The sequence below is a fragment of the Podarcis melisellensis genome (genome assembly GCF_964234715.1).
Source record: "Podarcis melisellensis genome assembly, chromosome: 6".
NCBI classification, from domain to species: Eukaryota; Metazoa; Chordata; class Lepidosauria; order Squamata; family Lacertidae; genus Podarcis; species Podarcis melisellensis.
The window spans coordinates 98,913,426-98,935,065 of record NC_138538.1 but is presented as its reverse complement, the minus strand read 5'-3'; the positions used below and the strand labels follow the sequence as shown (position 1 = coordinate 98,935,065).

Sequence of the window (21,640 nt, the reverse complement as noted above, 5' to 3'; positions counted from 1 at the left end):
CGTATCAACCAACATGGATAAGTCACAAAACCAGAATGTTACGAAAGATGGCAGACTACCAAAGACTTTTTTTGAAATGACAGACAATATGGACTGGATAGATATTTGGAGAATCAAAAACCCCTTGGGAAGAGAAGGAACATTTTTCTCTGAAGCCCAGCTGACTTGGACAAGAATCGACCAAATATGGATAACTAGAGGTCTGGCACCCAAGGTCAGAAGGGTGGAAATCTGCCCAAAGACTTGCTCCGACCATAACGCACTGAAAATGGATATGACATTATTACCAACCGGTTCCTTCAGATGGAAGATGAATGACAACCTGTTCAGAGACCAAGAGATTATCAAGAAGGCCCAAAAAAGCTCTAAAGGACTATTTCGAGATTAATATGAATACTACGGTGGAAAAAAGAACTATCTGGGACGCAAGCAAAGCCGTGATGAGAGGGTTCCTGATACAACAGAATACTGTAAAGAAAAGGACACAAAATGAGAGGAAAGATAAAATTTTGGAGAAAATTAAAGAATTAGAGAAGAAGTTAAGATCCAATCCGAAGTCACAGCCGACTCTGAGAGAAATTAAACTTTATCAAGTGCAATATTCTAAACTGATAAACCAGGAAATAGAGTGGAAGATTAAATTAATGAAACAGAAAACTTTTGAATCGGCTAATAAATGTGGAAAACTGCTAGCTTGGCAGTTGAAGAAGAGACAAAAACTAAATACAGTGACAAACTTAGAGATTGAAGGAAGAAGCATCCAGAACCCCGTAGACATCAGAAAGTGTTTCCAGAGATATTTTAAAAAATTATACACTCAAGGGCCGCAAGATGAGATCGAGATTAAACAATTTTTGGGGGAAAATGGATTACCAAAGCTGTCACAAGAAAATAGATCAATTCTGAACAGTAAAGTAACACGACAAGAGATTGAACAGGCTATTCAGAACTTGAAATTGGGCAAATCCCCAGGGCCAGATGGGCTGACCTCCAAGTACTATAAGATACTGAAAGACTATTTGATACAACCGTTGATGGAGGTCAGCAATGAAATTAGGGAGGGGAAGAGGGCGCCGGAATCGTGGAAGGAAGCTTTTATCACATTGATACCAAAATCGGAAACTGAAAAGACAAAACTCAAGAACTACCGTCCCATCTCCCTTTTAAATGTGGATTACAAAATATTTGCAGATGTTTTGGCAAGTAGATTTAAGAAGGTCCTGAATGAAGTAATTCATAAAGACCAGGCAGGCTTTCTCCCAGGTAGACATATGTTTGCGAATACAAGGAACATTATCGACATTTTGGAACTTTTGCAAACAGACATAAATACAAAAGCAGTTCTAATTTTCATAGACGCGGAGAAGGCCTTTGACAACATATCTTGGAAATTTATGAAGGGAAACTTAAAAGAAATGGGAGTGGGACGGGGGTTCGAGAATGGGATTGATGCAATATATTCCGAACAAAAGGCTAAATTGATAGTTAACAATGTGGTTACAGAAGAGTTTAAAATTGAAAAAGGAACACGACAAGGTTGCCCGATTTCCCCGTTGTTATTTATTTCGGTTCTGGAGGTGCTCCTGAATATGATTAGAGGGGACCCGAGGGTGGAAGGGATTCAGGTCGGAGCGAAACAATATAAACTGAAAGCCTTTGCAGATGACCTAGTTCTGACCTTGCAGGAGCCAGAACCTAGTATGAAAAGAGTACTACAACTGATTCAAGATTTTGGTCGAGTGGCTGGATTTAAATTAAACAAACAAAAAACTAAGGTGTTGGGGAAAAATCTGACAGAGCTAGAGTCAGAACGGTTTCAGAGAGAGACAGAATTAACTGTGGTTAAAAAAGTGAAATACCTAGGGGTAAACATAACTGCAAAAAATTTGAGCTTATTTAAGGACAATTATGAAAAATGTTGGTCTGAAATTAAGAGAGATTTGGACAGCTGGACAAGATTAAAACTTTCTTTGTTAGGCCGAATAGCTGCCATTAAGATGAATGTATTGCCAAAGATGTTGTTTTTGTTTCAAACATTACAAATTGTGGACAAGACGGAGTGCTTCCGGAAGTGGCAGAGAGACATTTCTAAGTTTGTCTGGCAGGGCAAAAAGCCCAGAATTAAGTTTAAGATATTAACTGATGCGAAAGAAAGAGGGGGCTTTGCCCTGCCAGACCTAAAATTGTATTATGAAGCCGCAGCTTTCTGCTGGCTAAAAGACTGGCTACTTCTCGAAGACACTGACGTACTGGACCTGGAAGGTTTTAACAATGCTTTTGGTTGGCATGCATACTTATGGTATGACAAAGTTAAGATTAATAAGGCCTTTAAGAACCATATTGTCAGGAAAGCTGTGTTTAATGTCTGGACAAAATATAAAGACTTACTGGAAAATAAAACTCCAAGGTGGCTTTCACCTCTGGAAGCTAAGGCCCGAAAAACACCCAATATGGAGGCTAAATGGCCAAAGTATTCGGAAATCCTAGAAAAAGATGGAGACAATTGGAAACTGCAGAGTTTGGAGAAAATGAAGGATAAAGTGCGAGACTGGTTACATTACGCTCAGATTAAGGAAGTTTTTAAAAATGATAGAAAGTTAGGGTTCCAGGTGGAGAAATCGAAGTTGGAAACAGAACTGTTAGAACCTAAGACTAAGGTACTTTCAAGAATGTATAACTTGCTGTTGAAATGGAATACACAAGACGAAATGGTTAAATCGGCTATGATAAAATGGGCTCAGGATGTCGGGCATAATATTATGTTTGAAGACTGGGAAAGGTTGTGGACCACTGGGTTGAACTTCACTGCATGTAATGCTCTGAAGGAAAATATAATGAAAATGATATATAGATGGTACATGACCCCAGTTAAACTGGCCAAAATATACCATTTGTCTGACAATAAATGTTGGAAATGTAAGGAAAATGAAGGAACATTCTTTCACCTCTGGTGGACTTGTCCTAAAGTGAAGGCCTTCTGGGAAATGATATATAATGAGTTGAAAAAGGTATTTAAGTATACCTTTACCAAGAAACCAGAGGCCTTCCTTCTGGGCATTGTCGGCCAGAATGTGTTAAAGAAGGATCGAACATTTTTTATGTATGCAACAACGGCAGCAAGGATACTTATTGCTAAGAATTGGAAGACTCAAGATCTACCCACACTGGAAGAATGGCAGATGCAGCTGATGGACTATATGCAACTAGCTGAGATGACTGGCAGAATCCGAGACCTGGGAGAAGAGAGGGTTGAAGAAGATTGGAAGAAATTTAAGACATACCTACAGAAACATTGTAATTTGGTTGAAGGTTAAGAAAGATGCTGATCATAAATAACTGTCCACCACTAAATTAGATTTTAATTTTACGATAAGTGAGATTAAGAAGATTACATATTCTCTTTAGTTAGAGAACTGTTAGATTTCATTAAAATGAAGGGACATAAGATTCTAAATAAGATGATAATTTGTTTGAAAATTTTTTATTTACGATGAAAGTGGATGCGGGAGGCGTGAGGGAGTCCAAATAAGTGATGAAAGTATGTTATGTAATTGAAGTTGGTTGTTATTTATGCATTTGTATTTTTTTAAAAAAAAAACCTTAATAAATTTTCTTTAAAAAAAAGAGAGAGATTTCAGAGTGAAACAGGGTTGGAAATAACAAAAAAAGTGAAATATCTGGGGGTGAACTTAACATCTAAGAATGTGAATTTATTTAAAGACAATTATGAAAAGTGTTGGACAGAAGTTAAGAAAGATTTAGAAATATGGTCTAGACTGAGACTTTCCTTGTTAGGCCGAATTGCTGTTATTAAGATGAATGTATTGCCTAGAATGTTATTTTTGTTTCAGACGTTACAGATCTTAGACAAGATGGACTGTTTCAAGAAGTGGCAGAAAGACATATCCAAATTTGTCTGGCAGGGCAAAAAGCCCAGAATAAAGTTTAAGATCTTAACTGATGCAAAAGATAGAGGGGGCTTTGCCCTGCCGGACTTAAGACTCTATTATGAATCAGCAGCTTTTTGCTGGTTGAAACATTGGCTGCTTCTTGAAGATACAGACATTTTGGATTTGGAAGGGTATGATAATAACTTCGGTTGGCATGCATATTTATGGTATGACAAGGCAAAGGTGTACAAAAGTTTCAAAAACCATATTGTTAGGAAAGCACTATATAATGTTTGGATTCGATATAAAGACTTGTTGGAAAGTAAAACCCCCAGGTGGTTGTCACCAATGGAAGCTAAGGCGGTGAAAAAACTTAATATGGATTCTAAATGGCCAAAATACTGTGAAATCCTAGAACAAGATGGTGAGAAGTTTAAACTTCAGAGTTTTGAGAGACTAAAGTCCAAAGTTCGAGATTGGTTACATTACCGTCAGATAAATGAGACATTTAAGCAGGACAGGAAAATAGGATTTCAGAAGGAGAGGTCAAAGTTAGAAATAGAACTGTTAGAACCCAATACCAAGAACTTGTCTAGAATGTATAATTTGCTGTTAAAATGGAACACACAGGATGAAACGGTGAAATCAGCTATGATTAAGTGGGCACAGGACATCGGTCATGACATTATGTTTGCTGACTGGGAACAGTTATGGACCACCGGTGTTAAATTCACGGCATGTAATGCCTTAAAAGAGAACATAATGAAAATGATTTACAGGTGGTACATGACCCCAGTCAAGCTTGCAAAAATATACCATTTGCCCAATAATAAATGTTGGAAATGTAATGAGACTGAAGGTACCTTTTACCACCTTTGGTGGACCTGCCCAAAGATTAAAGCCTTCTGGGAAATGATCTATAATGAAATTAAGAAGGTCCTTAAATGGACTTTTCCTAAGAAACCTGAGGCTTTTCTCCTGGGCATGGTTGGCCAATTGGTGTCAAAGAAGGACAGGACCTTTTTTATGTACGCTACCACAGCAGCAAGAATTCTTCTGGCAAAGTATTGGAAGATGCAAGAACTACCTACTCTGGAAGAATGGCAGACAAAGGTGACAGACTTCATGGGACTAGCAGAGATGACTGGCAGAATCCGAGATCAGGGGAAAGAGACAGTGGAAGAGGACTGGAAGAAGTTTAAACTATATCTTAAAAACTGTTGTAAAATTGAGGAGTGCTGAGGTGTCAAGGGGTAAGAAGTAGAGAAATACAGCTGTAATTATTAAGTTTAAAGAAATTTAATGAAAGGGATCCAATGGATAAATTGATCAAAGGGTTGCTAAAGAACTTTGGAATAAGGATGCAGCGAAAGGGAGGTATTGGGAAGTCGGTATATGTTTAATGTTGTGTATGTTTTTGTTTTGTAATGTGTTTGTCTTTTATTATGTGTTTGAAAAACCAATAAAAATTTTTATAAAAAAAAGATGTTCTGGAAGGGGAGGAGGCAAATGTTGCTCCCAGCTGAGCCAGTGAAGTGAGCTTTGCTTCCGGTAGAATGATCACAAGTTAGGAGCCCTGCAGAAAGTCTCAGTAAGCTCTTCTGCTGTCTGGTAGATTTATCCTGTTCCTTTGACTAGTGTAGCAAACTGGAGTACATACAATGAGACTTCCTGTCAGGAACATCAGAACAGGCCTGCTGTGACCTTGACCTGGCCTGGGCTGAGCCCAAGTCCCGTAAAATAGTAGAGCGTTCCCTGCTTGGTCATGCCCCCCCCCCCCCAGTGCCCAGATATGATGTACTTGATGAGTGCTGGAAAGAAGGTTGCAGACTGAGCTGGAAGCAAGTTGCACTACCCTTAGCCCAAAGTTGGGGAGGGATGGTCTGTTGACATTTGAAAGACCAGCAGGAGACATGAAATCCTCGCTGGGAGAGAAGCAGCTGGCCAAAGGACAGTCCAGTGGAAAGACAGAGCAGTGGGCCAAAGCCTATATAAGAATATATTTTCTGCCTATGATGACAATGCTCAGGTGTTGTCATTGCCTAATGCTCTGGCTACTGATTTTGAGATCCACCGATTTATATGTGAAAAGGGAAGCAGCTGAAGATACATGCCTGCCCCTTCTGTCAGCATATTTCTACTGGAAAGGAAAAGATGGGGGGGGGGGTCAGGAGGTGCTTGGAATGCCTTCTAGCCATGGGGCACAAACCTGTCTCCTCCCTGGCAAGGGAGAGGCAAGGAGATCAAATTAATTGTGGGTATGTAAGCTTGAAAGGGGTGAACTAACAGGAATGAAAGGACTGCCTGTTAATGAAGGACAAGTATGCCTGCAACATTTATAAAAGAAGTTTTACATGCTTGATCCCTGTCCTATGAACATGTTCCTGCTGGACTAGGTGTTGCAGGGCCTTCACTTTTCTGTTCTTTCCAGGGGACACAGTTATATATTTGGCAGATGTTGCCGTACTCCTTTCCAGAGGAGCCCCCTGCCCCTTGGAAGCTTTCGAATAAGTTGGGTCCTTTGCAACTGGAGGGTCAACACCTGTCAGTCCTTCAGTCCATTTCAGATTATGTTTCTCTCTCTCTCACACTTTGCATCTTTTGCAGTCCTCTGTCTGTGCCAAAATAGTCCAACTGCTTGGTCAGAATGAAGTAGACCATCGCCAGAAACAGGTGGTGATTCTGAGCCAGGACAGCTTCTATCGTGTGCTCAGTACAGAGCAAAAAGCCAAAGCTCTCAAAGGCCAGTTCAACTTTGACCACCCAGGTAACTCATCATGAAGCCTGGGAAGGGAGTAGAGGGGCATAGGCTTTTTCCTTAGCTTCTACTTAGACTTCCCAAAGACAGAACTGGGAAATTGCAATGTCAAAACAACCTGCCCTGCTCAAGAGAGATCATTTGAGAGCTGTTGAGAGGAGGCCCCACCTTGACAATAGGATAGATTGTTATTGCTGCTGCTGCTGCTGCTGCTGTTATTATTTATTAAATTTATATGCTGCCCTTCATCCATAGAGCTTAGAACAGTTCACAGCAAAAAAGAAAATGCAAGATAAAAACACAAAATACATAAAAGAAGAAGAAAAACAAAACAATAACCCTTTCCCCTGCAAACCACTTATGTTCATCCTGCTACTTTAAATTTGCTTGGAGTACAAGCTTAACCAATTCTTTCTTCCCTTCAGCTACCCAAGTTACATAACATACAATGTTCTGATCATTCATGATACTGATTATTGAAGTTATAACAATAAGTAATGAATAATTTTTGATTATTCTGTAGATGAAGTGGCTACCTAAATTAGCAGGTTACAGGCCTCAGAAAAAGAGAGGTAGAGCTGATCCATAGCTATCAAAAATTAAATTAAAGCAATGATATACAGTATAGTGGAAAACAATATAAAGCCAAGGTGAAACTACAATGAGCAAAGAAGCAGGGGGAGGAAGAACAAAGTAGAAACCAGGCCTCCTGTTGGCTCCCCCCCCCCCATTGTACAGGTACCAAAGCTGAAGAGGCCTTTTCACTCATTCCCAAGCTCCAGATTTCCCACTGCAGTGGAAAGTTTTGTGTAAACTTATTTCAGATAGAAAGGAACCATGAGAGCAAAGATAATCTTGTTCACTCTGATGATGAAAGGACTGTTCCTCTCCACTGAGTGTGACAACCATTTCTCCCAAGCTTGAAACTACATAATTGGAGAGGAATTATCTGGCAGCTACCCAGTGATTCTCCCCCCCCCCCCAATACACAGAGGCTGTTTGGCCAAGGCTCCTGGATCACCTTTGCCAGGTAGAGCCAAAATGGCAGGCCCCCCTCCCTTTCCTGTTCCAGAGTTTGGGGGCTTTCTTGGCTGGTGCTGCAGTCAGAGCCCACTAATTCCAAGCCATCCTTTCATTCAGAGGCTTCCTTGGCCACTGCTGTCAAGTGGGACTGGGTAGAAACCTGGCAGGCACAATTTCTGGTTAGCCCAAAATTGTATCTTTCTTGTGATCCAGAAGACTTCACCTAACTAGGAAGGATTTGTGGGACGTTTATGCTTTCCTCTGAGGCTTCCTTCAGCTGTTTAACTTCCCCTCTCTCATTCTTGCTACAGATGCCTTTGACAATGAGCTGATCGTCAAAACTCTTAGGGAGATATTGGAAGGGAAAACAGTTCAGATCCCCGTTTATGACTTTGTCTCTCATTCTCGGTAAGTCTGCTTCTCCCCTCTTTTGCTCTGTGCTTTGGATGTGGCGCTTTCCGTCTGCATTGCTTCTCATGAGCAGATCCTTCCAGTGAGCCCATGGTGGAAAACATTTGCATAAAATGTAAATGCTGCATCTTGCCCCGAAACCAACCTTTAATATCTAATGGTCTAGTCGAAGGAAAATTGTAAAACAGTTCTTCCTACTTCCCTCCTGTTTATCAGAGGTAAACACTAATCTAGTGTTTGCTTTGGTAGAAGAAAACAGGTGGACTCCCATGTTGCGTCGGGTGCGTTCCCTGCAATGAAATGACAAGAAAGGAGCTGTTGCCTTAATTCAGTTTCACTATTCCAAATCCAGTGAATTGTAGCCTAGTGGTCTTCAACTGGTGGGTCGGGCCCCACACATGGGTCACACCCCGATCCAAGGCTGGTCGCGACATGAGCACTCCAGTATGCAACTACATGGTAAAAGATTAAGAAATGGTTCCCGAAAGGCATGTTTGCTCTAGACGTGGGTCTGAGAAGGTAGGAGGTACTTGGTCTAGAGTTTATTTTTGGGCAACTCCATGGCAATGACGACGACGAGACATAATTTCCTCTCCTCCCCCATTGCATCTGCCCTCTTCCTGCCAACAGACCAGAGTTATTCCAAATGATGAGGGTCCTTTTAAAGCTGGACTCCTCAGAGAAGTTGAAGGGATCCATGGAAGCAGACTGTGAACATTGTGCGTGCATCTTGTGAATGAAATCTCTTACATCCTCTCAGTTTAGGCTCCTTTGGTACAGGGTCACATATCAATGTGGATGGGTTCTTTTCATGTTTCTATGTTTGCTTTTTAGTTTGCATAACCTGAGGAGGTAGCAAGTTGTGACATATCAGCAGGGAGCTTTCCCTGATCTCCTTTTTGTACTGTTTTCTCAGAAAAGAATCCTGAATCCAGTCAGACTGAAAGAGCGTTAGACTCGTAATCTGGTGAACCGGGTTCGCCTCTCCGCTCCTCCACATGCAGCTGCTGGGTGACCTTGGGCTAGTCATACTTCTCTGAAGTCTCTCAGCCCCACTTGCCTCACAGAGTGTTTGTTGTGGGGGAGGAGGGGAAAGGAGAATGTTAGCTGCTTTGAGACTCCTTAGGGTAGTGATAAAGCAGGGTATCAAATCCAAACTCTTCTTCTTGACAAATCCAAGACTGTCCATTCTAAGCCCTACAGACAAGGATCATTCCCAGTAGGAAAAAATAAAAAGGAAGCAACTTTAGTTTTGCATTTCCAGATCCCACAGAACATTGTAAACTATCATTGGAGGCACAGTTGTGCAGTCTTAGCACTTGGGGAAGATATCAGTGAGAAATTTAACAGAAATGCCTTTTTAAACCAATAAATCCATTTTTGGGGGTGGGGAGAAGGCAGCAAATCACACATACAGATTTTATGGGGTGTGACTTATCAAGTATTGTGGCTGCATAATTCCATTACACCCAAATAACAGATCAATTTAGAAACTCAGAGTTTGCTTTAAAAACTGGGTGATGAAAGGTAGATGGTCCAGAAGAAAGAAGTGAACTTGAAATCCTATGTTTCTGGCACAAGAAGCTCTGCGCTACCCAGGGACATCAGCCAGCAAAACTGAGCTTTATCTGGTGGTGAATGCAGACTGTCAAAAGTCACCCAAACTCCCATGCAGAGTCCCAATGAAGGGCACTTTTCCTTGCCAGTTTCTAACGTGCCAATAACTTTTCTCAGCCTGGAATGAAGTCTTATTACTAATAGAAGTATTATTACAAATAAGCTGAAATCTTATTAAAATTAATGGACACAGAAATTGTAGTAAATACTGTGACATGGAAAGTTAACATTATAAGAAAGTAAGAAAACAGCTCACCCTAATAAAGCACTCTACTATCAGGCAGGTGACCTGAAAACAGGAGACAGGAGACATTTAAATTTGAGAATGAGAAAATCCAAAGAGGTCTACCTGAAAGTTTTCTTAATTAAATGGATCAGTGAAGTGTGCCTGGACATGCAGTGGTAGAGGAAGACATAAAATAACTAATTAAACTCTAGGACCAAGATCTCCACAGGCAGACCAACAGGCACTCTTGATACATTTCACTAGATACCCTTTCAGGCTAGAGGAGATGAGAGTCAGAACATCTTGTGCAACTTGGATTGGGTCCCAATTTCAAATGTATCAGGATCCTTGCCCTGAAACTCCAGAAGCACAAATCTCACTGCCATTTCACAGAATGCCTTTGTAAAGCAAGACCTGCTTCTCACTGAGGCTTTGCATTTAAGCTGCTGTTTCTCAACAAATGAAGTGGCACAAACTGCAAGGATACTGGAAGCTCTGGACATTGAGGTACCACAGTCTGTGGAGCTACCACATGAAAGAGGTTATTACAACCTTGATCCCTGTATGGGACAGCTGTGTATTCCTGCATTGCAGGGGGTTGCATTGCAGGGGGTTGGACCTCAGGGTCCCTTCCAACTCTGATTCTGATTCTATGATTGTAACTTATTTGAGCAGAAAGGTAGCCCCAAAAACCTGGAGATAGCATTTGTGGGAGGAGGAGGAGGAGAAGAAAAAACTGAGATAAGAGAACTAGAGCCCATAATCTCTTGCAGCTTCCTCCTTTAAAGGAGAATAGTGTCACCTGTCTTCCTCTTTGGGGAAAAAAGTTATAGATATTTCCAATTAAATACCTTTCCCAGTGGTCTCCAGTTCCTGTCTTCTCCTCACCCTTCCTGCCCCACCACCTTTTGTATACAGTCGTACCTTGGAAGTCAAACTGCTTAGTTCTCGAACGTTTTGGCTCCCGAACGGCAAAACCCGGAAGTGAGTGTTCCGGTTTTCAAATGTTCTTTTGGAAGCCAAACATCCAACAGGGCTTCCATGGCTTCCAATTGGCTGCAGGAAGTTCCTGCAGCCAATCAGAAGCTGCGCTTTGGTTTTAGAATGTTTTGGAAGTCGAATGGACTTCTGGAACAGATTCCGTTTGACTTCCAAGGTAGGACTGTATATTGGTTTCTCTTGTTCCAATACTTTTGTGTAGTTTTCCAGTGCTGATAAAAAATATTTGAACATGCAGTGTTAAGGTCTCTCACCACTATTCAAGTTTAGATTATAAACACCTTCCAGATTTGTTATCTTTGCTTATGAAACCAAGGATCCATGGGTAGTGCTGTAGAAATAAACAAAAACCACTGGAAACATCTAAAGTAATTTTTAGTAACATTTCTGATGCTAAAATTCAGTACTTAGATTCTTTAGTCTTATAATTATGTTGTTTTTGTAGTGTATGGCTCAAGACATAGGTAAAAGTAAAGGGACCCCCGATCATCTCGCTTTATTGGCCGACGGAGCCGGCGTACAGCTTCCGGGTCATGTGGCCAGCATGACTAAGCCACTTCTGGTGAACCAGAGCAGCGCACGGAAACACCGTTTACCTTCCCGCCAGAGCGGTCCCTATTTATCTACTTGCACTTTGACGTGCTTTTGAACTGCTAGGTGGGCAGGAGCAGGGACAGAGCAACGGGAGCTCACCCCGTCGCAGGGATTCGAACCGCTGACCTTCTGATCAGCAAGTCCTAGGCTCTGTGATTTAACCCACAGCGCCACCCGCGTCCCTGTTGGTTTCTGCTTTCTTCTCTGTGCAGCGAAGTGCTTGTCACGAGACAGGTTGTTTACATTCCACAGTAAATGCACTGTTGGTTTTCCCACGGGAAGAGGAGACTGGATGTGACGTACACTGGTTTCCTGTTTTTCTCAGTACTCTCGGAGTTCTTTTGTTTCTGAGGAGAGAGGAGTTGTCTCTCTGCTCTAGCAGAGGCAAGATGCCTGCTTGTAAACTCTCAGCATTGAAGTGTAAATAAACTGATATTAAGCATGTGGCATATACTACTCATTCTTCTGCTGTGTAAAGGACTCTGCACAAATCAACATTTTTGGTCCTGGGCCCAGAAAAACACGATCAATCTGACGGATGGGCTCCGGAGGTCAAGTCGGAGTTCCGGCAAAGGAACAGAGAAACGGACCGGTCTTATCTTCTCTGCGTCAAGTTGATTGATTGAGAGGTATGTGCTCATGCTCCGGGCAGCCTGCCAGCTCCTAATTAATGGCTTTAAGGCTGGACTTTGAACTTTTAGAGCCATTTGCCGGGCACAGGCAAAGGCTCAAAGGCACAAGCTTATAGGCTTGGGGGAAACCAAAAGTGTTTTTGAATTTGCCTTTGGAATGAGGTTTGACGCAACAGAGATGCAGCTTGTATAAAGCAGCAGAGATGACGCAGAAGGCTAATGCCAGGGTCATGATGGCTAGCTGCAGAAGGCTGGCTGATGCAAGTGGGGAATCTGATCCCAATCAGCCACATGCTCAGCTCAGAGTAGCCTGTGATACTGCCGTGATTCAGAATGAAGCAGACCGCCAGGGTAATAGCTGCATGGGTAAGGGGGAGTCTTCACAGACGTCATCCCAGAGTGCAGTGGAACCACCAGATGGCGCCAAAGCTTTGAAGGCAGTGAAATGCTACTCGTGTGGACGTCTAGGCCATATGAAGAGGGAATGCAGATATCCCAGGGCCAAGACAGAGCAGCACAGCAAAAGCTCATCGCGTGGAAAAGGCCAGATCAAAGGCAAAGGTCCGGTGTCCAGGACAATGCAGCACAAGGCAATGGTCTCACGCTTCACTCCAAAGGTTGCAAAGGTCCAGAGGACGTCTAGATCTTTCTTCGTTGTTGATTCAGCAGCAACGCACCACATGTGCAACGATAAGCGACTGTTCGTGTCTTTTACACCGCAGGAAGGTGCGATTCACCAGGCGGATGGCCACACGATCCCCAGTAAAGGCTACGGAACTGTTGTTCTTCACAGTTTGGACTTATTGATAAAATATGTTCTTTACGTACCAGACGCCAAAGATAATCTACTCAGCGTTGCGCAGCTGAATGAACGGAACATTGACGTTTCCTTCAAGAACAAGAGGTGCACCATCACAAAGAAAAATGATTATGTATTGCATGCTGAATATGTGGATCGTTTGTTTGTTTTGTATTATGATGATGTTGTGCAGGATGAAACTTGTTGCATTGCAGGTTCTAACAAAAGTTTGCATGCAGAATGTATTCACGATTTTCATCGAAAATTTGGTCATTTGCATTTTGAGGCAGTATCTAAAATGCCTGCCTTGGTTGAAGGTATGACTATTAAACCCTGCAGGTACCACATGAAGTGCAAGGCATGCGCAGCAAACAAGGTGAAAATGGCTGCGAAAGGTAAGGTGTCTAGTAGGCAAGCTACAGAACCATACCAGGTTGTTCATGCTGATTTGGTTGGACCACTAGCGCCCTCTTTGGGTGGAAGTAGGTACTTCATGGTTCTAATTGATGCATTTTCCAGGTATATTTATGTGTACAATCTCAAGCAGAAATCTGAGGCTTTTCCTAGGTTCAAGGAATTCTGTGCTTGGTTGGAAAATGTGCATGGTAAGAAGATAAGATTCTTTTCACTGATCGTGGGGGGGAATTCACTTCTCAGCAGTTTGAAGCTTTTCTGACTGAGAAAGGAATTCAACACGATTTGTCTAGTCCTCGCTCGCCATGGCAAAATGGACTTTGTGAGAGGGCAAATCAGACATTGCTTCAAGGGTTAAAAACCTTGCTGCATGATGCAAATCTTCCAGAGAGTTATTGGGCCGAATCTCTCTCATGTTTTGTTTACAGTTATAATCGCAGGTTATCTTCAGCGATTGGTTGTACCCCCTATGAGAAGATGTTTGGCAAGAAGCCATATATCAAACACATGAGAATTTTTGGTTCTGACATGTGGGTTCACTCGCCACAAAACTCCCAAGTTAGATAAGCGTGGATTGCATGGTATCTTTCTAGGTTATCAGAAAGGTTCTTACAGAATAATGATGACTGACTCTAAAACAATTAAGCTCACAAGAAGTGTTGAGTACAATGCAAAGTGGGGGGAGAATGTGGGAATTTTCCACTGTTATCCTGATGACAGTGATGAGACTGAGGATAGTCAACAGCAAAAGCAGCCGCAACAACCCACACCCACTGATGAAGGTTCTGAGTCTGAGTCTGAAACTGAATCGGATGATTCAGAGGATTTCAAGAGTGCGAAAGCCTCTATGCGACTCTCTGAAAGCTCTGATCAAGAATTGGAAGAACCATTGTTCACAATAGGTCACTTTTCTCCTAAGAAGGAAGAGGAAAGTGTTGAGGACTTAAAGGCTAATTCGCAGGTCACAGAGAGCCACAAAAGGCAGACCTCCAAAGAGATTTGCTGATGAGTTTGCTAAGACAGCAGTAGCAGCTGTTAAAAGCTCCAAGAAGGTATTTGAACCTTCAAGTTTCCAAGAAATCCAGGATTTGGATTCAAAGGAAGCTGAGCCATGGTTAAATGCCATTAAGGCTGAGCTTGATTCCTTAGAAAGGAACAAAACATGGGAGCTAGTTATATGCCTCTCACTTGAGGATTACTCTGCACCCATCTAAGAATCATGCACATGAACTATAAAAAGTTTGCAACAAAAGTCTTTAACTCTTTGGAGGAGTGACTCCATGTGTCAAAAATGAGGCTGCTTCCTGCAGACCTTTTGTCTGTCTGTTCCTAAACTACCATTTTTAGTTCATGGATCTGTTTGAGAACTTTCGAGTCCTCAGTTGTAGTTCAAGGGCATACCGAGTTGAGTGATAGGCTTGGGAAAGAGAAAAAAATCCTTTATCTGCTCATCCCTTCCTTTTCTTGAAGTTAAACCCATCAAAGTTTGGTTTTGTCACTTATTTCATGGGCTGAAAAGAATTCTCAGGAAATTGCAGTCCTATGTGGATGGAGCAACAAACTGCTCCCAATCATTTTATTTATATTTATATATATATATATATATATATGCAGGTTTTGGTGTCCTCGGGTGTCTTCCCGTGTAAAAGTTGGGGTGTCTAGGCGACCCCAACTTTTACACGGGAAGACACCCGAGGACACCAAAACCTGCATTCCTGTACCCGTGAAAATCTACGAAAGCAAATGTGTTAATTGCCAATGGATACCAGCAAAACAGGGTTACGAAGCTAATCCAAAAAGAAACACCCCCCAAAAACCAAGACACAGAAGAAAACAATGGCATGGCCCTCCTTCCTTATATCAAGGGCACTACAGATAAAATTAGCAAAATCCTCCATAAACACAATATCAAAACAGCCTTTTGCACCAACCAAAAAATAGCCAATATCCTCAGAAACCCCAAGGATAAAATCCAGTTGGAAAACCAAGGGGTCTATGAAATACCCTGCAAAGTCTGCCCAGCCACGTACATTGGACAAACAAACAGACGAATAAATGCACGTATCGCAGAACACAAGAATGCCGTCAAAAAAGAAGAAAAAACTTCCTCTCTTTTCCAACACATGAAAGAAACAGGACACGAAATTAATTTTGCAGATTCCAAATTGCTCTTTAACATGGAACATCACCACAAGAGAATAATCATGGAAGCCATCGAGATAGAGAAACACCCTCACAACATGAACAAGCGTGACGACACATCCCGCTTGCCAGACATCTGGAAATTAGCCCTCCCCACAAAAACTGACACCAGATCCAGAGGCACACAGAACGCTATCACCAATCAACCACACCAGACCCAAACCCAGACCCTCTCCACAGATAAATTACAGACACCATCCAGTAGCCAAACCATGGTGGCACCTCCGGATGCTGCACCCCCCTGCAATCCCTACACAGATCTGGCTGACACAGGCCACAAAACCACAGCTCGCCCCTATACACGAAGCCAAGCCAGAGCACAACTAAGTGCAGTACAGCCATCTTCTCAGAAAAACTCTTCACAAAGTTCAAGAGGTCAAGACACAAAGACTTTAGCAACTAATCCACACCTAATGACCCACCTAAGTGGTACTCAGGATATCACTCAAGAAATCACTCAAGATATCCCTCAAGTAATTAAGGAACAAAAGAAGAAAAGGCACACTAGCCTGGGAACTTCCTCTCTGCCCAGAACATTGGAGGCTATACACCACACCCCCTCAACAGTATTTATAGGAACTCAAACACTGAGATCCTGCTCTGTTCCAGTAACAAGAAGCCGAAAGCACCAGCCTGAAGATGACGAGTGAGACCTCGTCGAAACGTCGCCTAGACACCCCAACTTTTACACGGGAAGACACCCGAGGACTCCAAAACCTGCATATATATATATATATATATATATAAAATTATATGCCATGTTTTGGCTCCATGTTACCTAAACATATACAAATAAATAAAACTAATTTAAATGTGAACAATAGCCTAATAAAAAAAACAAAAACAGGAGCATCATAAGAGCTTTGGATCAGACCCTGTTGTCATCTGCATGGCTTTCCTGACCATGCATTAATCTCTTTTGCGCACATTAACAGCAAGGAAGAGGCAGTGACTGTGTACCCTGCTGACGTGGTGTTATTTGAGGGCATCCTGGCCTTCTACAACCAAGAGGTTCGGGACCTATTCCAGATGAAGCTCTTTGTGGACACAGATGCAGACACCCGACTCTCCCGCAGGGGTAAGTTGGTAGCCTTTTCAGATAAAGAGGGGAGTAAAAAAGTTTATTTTAAAAATGAAGTTCGCAACAGTACAAAAGCAAAGCATTGCACTTGAGGATAACGTGGTGGTGGTGGTGAGGGAAAACCTTGTTTTCCTATAGTTGTCAGGCTTCCATGTTGGCTGATCTGAGTTTTCTGCTCTCCTACTTTCAATGCCCACCGGGTTCTGGGGGATGGGGAGTGGAATGCTTTCTAAAGACACTGAGTCTTGTCAACTGTCTCTCCCCTGGTGCTGCTGCTGCTTCCTATTCCTCTCCCAATATTTCCCAGCTTCTCCCCTCTGCAGCCTTTCAGCTGTGACCTCTCGCAAACTCCTGTTGTCAATCTACGCTGTCTCCTCCTTCTCTGGTAGGTTCAGGTGGAGGAGGCGGTATCCACCATTCCTCCGCCTCTACCCAGTCCCTGACAAGAGTGGAGGAAGGGGGTACTTTGTGGGTTGTCATTACCCACCCTTTCGAAAGGGTACATCTAGGGGCAGGGCAGCCCCCTTGCCCGTTCAACTTCTGCCAGCTCCACTGCAAGACACTGTTGCTTCCTCAGCCAGCAGCCCCCAGGCACAGCACAGAAAAGTTGGGAAAGCCATTTTGAAAAACCTTTACTTTGTCTTCCTACACTCAATCTGTTCCTCCGCCCCCTGCTTTTTGGCTTCTGCCTCCAGCAGTAGTTTTCTCTCTCCCTCCCGCTCTCTTCAGCTGCCTCCTTCCCCCAGGGCCTTGCAAACCTCTGGAGGCTCCTGGTGGTTCAGGGTGGAGGAGGTGGAAAATGGATGGAGAACAGTGGAGCATTTACTGTGAAGATGGAGCTCACCTGGATGAACATTGGCCCCCTGGGGCGCCTGTACAGGGTACCCCGGGAGTTCCTCACCCCAGGAGGTTACTCCCTGGCTGCAGAGTTTGTGGGGCACCTGCAAAGGCCAATTTGGGTGCTGTCTCCCCCTGGGATGTGACTTTTGCCCCCGAGGGGCTAGCCTAGCTTGTATAGGCTTTGGGCCTCCCCTTCCCTCCTGCAGACCCCATGGTCCAGCAGCATCTCCCAGTTGGAAGGACGCCTCCAGTTGGGAGGGGCAGCAGCTTCCTCATGCCAGCAACCTGGAGGCAGGCACAGCTAAGAGCTGTTGGGGCTGCTGAGCCCACCGCCTGGAGGCTACTGTTCAGCACCGTGGGAGTGGCCCTGTGGTGTCTTACATGCATCTTGTTCCGCATTGCAGAAGTCTCATACTCCTTTCCAAGCTGGCTTTGAGTAGCGCAGTGTTGTATTTTCCCCACCCAGCACAAGTTCCTGTTCTTATTAACTTCTTGGGGCGGGGGGGGGGGGGATGGGACACTTTGGTATTCAAGTTTTATTTCCTTTGTTTACAAAAAAACTATCTCTGTAGTTTAAGCCTTGCTCTTTGCAGAAAAAGAAAAAGCAAGCCGCTTAGAGCACCCTATTCTGCTTGGCTGGGCAACCTGTCAGTGTAGCTGTGTTCTAGCTCTGCTGCTGTCAGTCTCCTCATGGTTTCTTTTCCCCCTGCAGTTCTCCGAGACATAAGCGAGAGAGGCAGGGACCTGGAGCAGATCTTATCTCAGTATATTACATTTGTGAAGCCAGCCTTTGAAGAATTCTGCTTGCCTGTGAGTAAAGGATATGGTAGCCCCAGGGCTTTTGCATCTCTGTCAGTGCTGGGCTGGCCTCTTTGTGAGTGCCTGGGAGGCTCACAAGGGGGAAAGATTTGTTGGGTGCTTTCTCTTCCCAGTTAGAGCTTTGTATTCCTGTCCATGAGAGAGATTAACTTTGGATATTTTTGTGCTGGACATTCCACAAACAGGTGCTCAGAATAAATTGTGGCATATGAAGTTGGTTTTTTGCAGGCTCTTTGCACTTGTCACAATTTCTCACACTTTTATCTGTTACCATAAGGGCTGAGGGCTTTCTGTGAATGCATCCCTGCTGCAATTCCAGGGTCTCTTTCTGCAGAGCTTCCTCAAGTGATCCTGCAACAGCTGCCATATTATTTAAGTTTTGTCACACTTGAAAGATGTAACAAATGTATCATGGCATAAACTTCCGCAGACTAGATACTGTGTAAAAAGTGCACACAAATCCATATATCATGGGTGTGCATGTTTTTTCCTTGTTATCATTAATTATTATCATTAATAATAACATTAATATCATTAATAATAATATTATCATTAATAATAATAACAACTTAAAGTTAATTTTCTCTATGTCTCCAGTTCAGGGAAGGGCTATCAGTGGCTACTCCGCACTGTGTGTGTGTTCTGTCTCCACTGTCAGGCAATATGTCCCTGAATTGCAGTTTCTGGGAATGACAGGTGGAGAGAGTTATGCTCTGGCTCTGGGAGGCCACTGTGAGTGCTGGACTAGTTGGGCCTTTGGCCTGATCCAGCAGGCTCTCCTTATGTACTTAAGGGGCCACAAAGTCTCCTCTTTTTTGCTGTGAAATGTGGAAGCTGGCAGCAGTTCTGCCAGGGGAAAAGGGGAGCAAGGAAATGTATTTTCAGCATTCATCAGCTGTTTGAGCTGAAGAGAAAAAATTCTAAAGCACTTCTCTCAAACGGGTATGGGTAACAGCTCTGGATTTCATCTGCAGCACCCTGTAATGTGATTTTATCTTTCTGGCAGACCAAGAAGTATGCTGATGTGATTATCCCAAGGGGTGTGGATAATCTTGGTGAGTAGTTGACGTTCCAAGTACAATACTTGCTTTTGACTTGTGCAGCTGTTTCTGGAGAATGTGAAACTGGAGAGGGTAATTATGAAGATTTGGGTTTCTACAGCCTTGGAAACAATGCAACAATTCCTTTTCTTATTCCTGCATTGCAGGGGGTGGGATTAGATGACTCTTGGGGTCCCTTCCAACTCTGCAAGAAAAGGATAGATTTGTTGAGAGAGGACCATGGTGTGGAGTAGAGTGAGATGTTGAGTATGTGTGGAGGGTGATGAGGCATTTTGAAGGAAACGTGGGACTCTGTGCGGACTATATTCTAATCACTCCTCTTCTCTGCCCAGTGGCCATCAATCTGATTGTGCAGCACATCCAGGACATTCTGAACGGAGGCCTTGGCAAGCGCCAGCCCAACGGCTGCCTGAATGGCTACACTCCTCCCCGCCTGCAACAGCACTCAGAAGCAAGCAGCCGGCCACATTGACCTCAGGGCTGCTGCCTTAGGAACTGAATGCCCTTGGTTCCTGCCCTGTATTTACAGCCCCATTGTACAAACACGCTTGCCGGGCTTGGTGGCTTCTTTTCTGACTGATGGATAGATTGGTGAGTCTGTGCTAAGGACTCTTGCTTCCATGGTCAGATTTTGCCTTCCTAGGGTGGCTCTGCTCCAAACTCCAACACGGGGCAATACATTCCTACAGTGAGGATGCTGATGATTTCTAGGTTTTGTGGAATGGAAAGGTGGCATCTCTGTCTTTGGGGAAGATGGTGCTGTGTGCAAGGCATTGGGGGAAGGAATTGAACCAGAACTGTGTGCCCAAATGGCTCTGCCACTAGCTTCATATCACATCTGGACCTCAGGTTTGTATTATCAGCTAAGAAGGGAGGGAAGGGGGTAAGGAAAGCACCATTTTTGGCTTGTGCTTTCAGAAATGTAGATCATTGGGCTCTGCTATGATGAGAGATGGGAGAGCTGTTAAGAGAAAAAGGTTTCAACTGAAGTCTCACCTGGGCTCAGAATGCCCGTTTTCATCCCCCTACTGCTGAGCAATAGTTCTGCAACGGGCTAATCTTAAAAATGATGAGAGCAAGGTGGACACAGCTCCCGAGTGCTGCTTGGCTTTAAGCCTGCACCCATGTGACTATATGGGCACATACTCTCTGCCTTCCCAAGTATTCCTGAGCCAGCCTCAGAACTGGTATTCATCTGATGCCTTTGGATCACCAGAAGTTCTGCATGTTCATCCTAGTGGTGCTAAACACAAGAGTGTTGTGTGTCCATCCCAGCCAGGGAGCAATGTATAGATACTGACTTGGATGAGCAGGGCTAATAGTGAGCATTTCTGACTGGGCCCTGGGAATGAATGGGGAGTGACTAGGACACAGGAAAAGGGGTGCGTGTGCCATGGTGCTCAGTGTAGGGTTGTGCTGATACAGATTGAAGAGCAGTCAACAATGTTTTCTACCACCCCCACCCACCTTAATGGTGTGGTTGGAGAGAGAAGGTGCTTGTATGTCCTCTGGTGTTTTTGGTCCTGGCTGGCTGACAAGCCACAGCTAAATATTAGCAGCTTCCTGCTCCTGTCCTAGAAGGGGAATAGGAAGAGCCACTTGTTTTGCCTGCAAGTCTAGGAGGCTTGTTCTTCAGGGTTTAGATGGAATTTCTGGATAAGGTCAGGTGGGAGAACTCTTGGGACTTTGCTCTTTTCCGTAATTATTGCTTTCAAGATGTAATATTCAGACTTAATAAAGGTGGCATGAAAAGTGTATTGTGGTTTTTGTTTATAATTTTGGTCACGCTGACTACTCTTTCCTAGGCGTAACATCAGGTGCTCTAGAATTCTGTATTTAAAAAGATCTCCTGTAGCATACACATTGAACTCATCTGTATGCATGAGTTCTGTTTGCACACATAAACTATGCCATTCTACATGCATTATCGTAACATGCCTTGCAAAATTTAGAATGGTCTCTTTTTCTGAACAATGAATGAGGGCTGGGAACACGTGACAAAAGGAGAATGGGCTGTTGCTGCACCTAAAAATAAAGTTGCGAAAGGTGCAGAAAAAGGCAACCCAAATCATGAAGAGGCTGGAGCAAGTCACCTGTGGGGAGACCTTACAGCATCTGGAGCTGTTTAGTTTAGAAGGAAGTTTGGGGGAGAGATGAAAGGGCTTTCACAAAATGATGCATGCTGTGGAGAAAGGGGCCAGTGAGATCCTGAGCTTCCCCCACTTTGGACCTCCTGTCTCCGAGCTCCCCGCTCGCATGTTAACCCAGAACTAC

At 43.5% G+C, this 21,640-nt stretch overlaps 1 protein-coding gene across 1 annotated transcript in view; it reads left to right on the top strand.

Annotated features, from left to right (window-relative positions):
• UCK2 (uridine-cytidine kinase 2) overlaps positions 1-21,121 on the top strand; it is a 32,832-nt gene extending 11,711 nt beyond the window's left edge. Inside the window, exons 2-7 of the mRNA XM_081915182.1 lie at positions 6,498-6,657; positions 7,983-8,079; positions 16,501-16,643; positions 18,199-18,296; positions 19,312-19,360; positions 19,699-21,121. Of these exons, the coding sequence (XP_081771308.1) occupies positions 6,498-6,657; positions 7,983-8,079; positions 16,501-16,643; positions 18,199-18,296; positions 19,312-19,360; positions 19,699-19,838 (687 nt within the window). The 3' untranslated portion in view covers positions 19,839-21,121. The remainder of the gene's footprint in view (positions 1-6,497; positions 6,658-7,982; positions 8,080-16,500; positions 16,644-18,198; positions 18,297-19,311; positions 19,361-19,698) is intronic.
• The last annotated feature ends 519 nt before the right edge of the window (positions 21,122-21,640 follow it).